At 57.5% G+C, this 2,977-nt stretch overlaps 1 protein-coding gene across 1 annotated transcript; it reads left to right on the top strand.

Moving 5' to 3' along the window:
* The first annotated feature begins 1,362 nt into the window (after nucleotides 1–1,362).
* Nucleotides 1,363–2,768, top strand: PRR15 (proline rich 15). Its single transcript, XM_032872446.1, is given in 4 exon segments — nucleotides 1,363–1,575; nucleotides 1,578–1,729; nucleotides 1,827–1,899; nucleotides 1,901–2,768. Coding segments are annotated over 4 exon segments (852 nt in total). The 3' UTR covers nucleotides 2,315–2,768.
* The last annotated feature ends 209 nt before the right edge of the window (nucleotides 2,769–2,977 follow it).

The following is a 2,977-nucleotide window of genomic DNA, read 5'->3' as shown; positions in this document are numbered from 1 at the left end:
AAGCCCGAACAGGTGAGCGATTAGGGTGATTCTGCGTCCGCCAAGACAGAGCCCATTCCGGGGTGTCAACCTGGGGTGCTCCCCTCAGCTCCTGGGGAAAAATTGCGAGCCGCAACTCTCCGCGTACATTTCTGTAATTTGCAGTCTTTTCCTTGCGTAACTAGTGCAAAGCGTTTCCGCGCACACAGTTGGTCGTGGAAAAGAGAATGTAGAGTGGAAGACCGAAGACAGCCATCAGGACACCCCACCACCACCACCAATGAATAACTTGGGGGTGCTTCTCCGATCTGTACAATAGCGGGAGCAGGATGTTTGCAAACCCAAGTGCAAACCGTGCCGGGGAGGGGGGGCGAGGAAGGAGTGGGTGCCTTTTTACTGGAAGAACTTTAGGCGGTTTTATCTTCTATTGTTTTCAAGTCGCACCCCGAGTGTGTCCTCGGGGCGCCCTGGGGAGGAGCCGGGGCCCAGGTCTCTGCCTCGGAGGCTGCCGCGCCGCCTCGCGTAGGCGCTGGAACTTTCCCAGCGGTTCCGGGAGCCCAGCCTCCAACAACAAACTCCGCTAAAGTTTCGCTCCCCGGCGCGCGGGCAAATCCCGGGAGCGCCAAGCGCGTGGGATGGGAAGGAGCCCTGGAGAAACCTGGAAATGCTCCGCGGCACCAGCGAATCCCGCGCATTCGTGGAGTTAATGCCTGGAGACCCAGCACAGAAGTGCTCGCAGGACTCTCGCTGCCCATGCGAGCACCTTCAGTAACAATAAGCAGCCTTTTCGCGCCGCAGTGCGCTGTGTTTAAAGCTGGGGAGAAGCACAACTGTTTGGAGTTCTTGGTTGCGCGCAGCAGGTTTTTCTCTGGAGGGAGGAATTGCGGGAGGAAAACACACACAAACACACACACCCCACCCCCACCCCCTCACCCCCCACAGCAATTTTTAATGTGTAACTAAAAATCTCAAAAGTGGGGTTGCCTGGTCCAAATAGGCTCGGCGCATATTTTAATAAAGAACTAAGAGACGAGGACGCTTGCCGCTTGGCCTCATCTCAACCATCCGCTGGGGGTGGCTTCCAAGAGACGTAAGATTGGTCTCTGGGGAATAAAAGGAAGCGTGGGATGGCGGTTTTCAAGGGAAGTGAAGTCTAGACATGCTTCTCTGAAAGCGACAAGGCAGGAGTTCTGTCAAAAAAAGAATTTAGGAGAAACACAACACCGTGAGCTTGCCCCCTCGCTCTTATTGGCATGTCAGTTCCCCCTGAAAAACCACATTGAAAAAGATCCTGTGACAGAAGTCTATGGGGAAAAAAGCCTCTGAGGGAAATTTCGGGACTGTTGACGGGGGTCTGATGTTCAGTGCTCCCCTACAGCGGAGATGCGCTCGCTCCCGGGCGCCCTCCTCCCAGGTGCTCAACCAAGAGGAGGCCCCTCTGGGCCAAGTGGGTCACCTCTGGGCATCCCTCTACAGTCAGTCAAGGTGACAGGACAAAGCCAGTTTCCCTCTCGAGCCGGGTTCATTCAGAGGCCCGGGAACCTCCCCTGGGGCGCCCCGGGAGCGCGGACCACCGCACCCGCCCGGGAGGCCAGACCAGGAAGGAGGCGGGGGCGTGCCAAGCCGTCTGGAGACCAGACGGTGGCGCCCTGGAGGCCACCCGTCCGCCTTCACCCTCGAGGGTGCGGCTGGACACTGGGAGGGTGGCGCAGCTCCGGGTGCTCCGCTGCGGAATCTCCGAGTCCCGCAGGTCGCCTGCGGGGCGGGGCGCGCGGAGGAAGTGCGGCTGGGGGCACGTGACTTAGACAAACCCCGTAACCGAGTTCTGTTTGCTTCCCCCTGCACAGGCAGCCGCCTAGGCTCCCACCCGGGAGACCGCCAGCCCTACCCGGAGAGCAGGCCCTTCCCCACCCACCGCACCCCGGGGCCCCTCGGCCGGGTGGCCATGGCCGACAGCGGCGGCGCGGGCAGCTCGGGGCCCTGGTGGAAATCGCTGACCAACAGCAGGACGAAAAGCAAGGAAGCCGCAGTAGGGGCGCAGCCTCCCACGCAAGCTGCGCCCGGGGAGCCAGCGCCGCCCGCACCGCCCAGCCCGGACTGGACTAGCAGCTCCCGGGAGAATCAGCACCGCAATCTCCTCGGGGGGTCCGGCGACCCCCACAAGCCAGACAAGCTGTGCGGGGAGAAATCGGGCAGCAGCCGCCGCAATTTGAAGATCTCGCGCTCGGGCCGCTTTAAAGAGAAGAGGAAAGTGCGCGCTACTCTGCTCCCCGAAGGAGTCAGGTCCCCGGACGAGGAGGGCTTCCCGGGTGACCCGCAGGAGGACACGCAGTAGTCGGAGCGCTTCCGGGACTGTATCTCTTCCCACCACTCCTCCCTACCCCCAGTTCTAAACCCCAGAGTTCTGGCTCACCCCAGTACCTGGTGTCTCATCCTGCCAACTTCAGAGTATTTCAAACAAGGCCTCCCCGATTTTCTTCTTCCTGGAAATCGACCGAGTTGTCAATATTTCATGACTCAAGGAGGCATTGAGTATTTATCTATGGTAAGAGAAGATACCTGCCACAGAGGAAGTTGGCATAATTATTTTTTCCCAAAAGTTCTCCAGTGACCTCCACCCCTTGGGCCACCTGGGGAGTGAGAAGGGTACTTCTCTGAGTTCGTAGCCCAACTGGGACTGCACAGCCCCTCAAAGGAGGAAGCCAGGAAGCCCCACTCTGATTCAGGACTTGCTATTGGAAAGCAAATTAACGCCAGAGAAATGCACTTTAGATGTACTTCTTAGATGTACTTAGATCGTGTAAGGTAGACTCAGACCTTACACGAAAGAGGGCAGGAAACCTTAGGTAGAAGCATTTTAAGTAAGACAAGATTGCTTTTAATGTGGAACTACAAAACTGTACTGCCTATTTTAGTGTGGACTATTAAAATGGTTACACTGTAAAACTTAAGGTGACTTTTGTATTTTTTCCATTGCAAGACTGAAGTCCATCATACT

Source organism: Lontra canadensis, unplaced genomic scaffold (assembly GCF_010015895.1).
Source record: "Lontra canadensis isolate GAN:19392208 unplaced genomic scaffold, GSC_riverotter_1.0 scaffold2, whole genome shotgun sequence".
NCBI classification, from domain to species: Eukaryota; Metazoa; Chordata; class Mammalia; order Carnivora; family Mustelidae; genus Lontra; species Lontra canadensis.
This window is presented reverse-complemented; position numbering and strand designations above follow the sequence as displayed.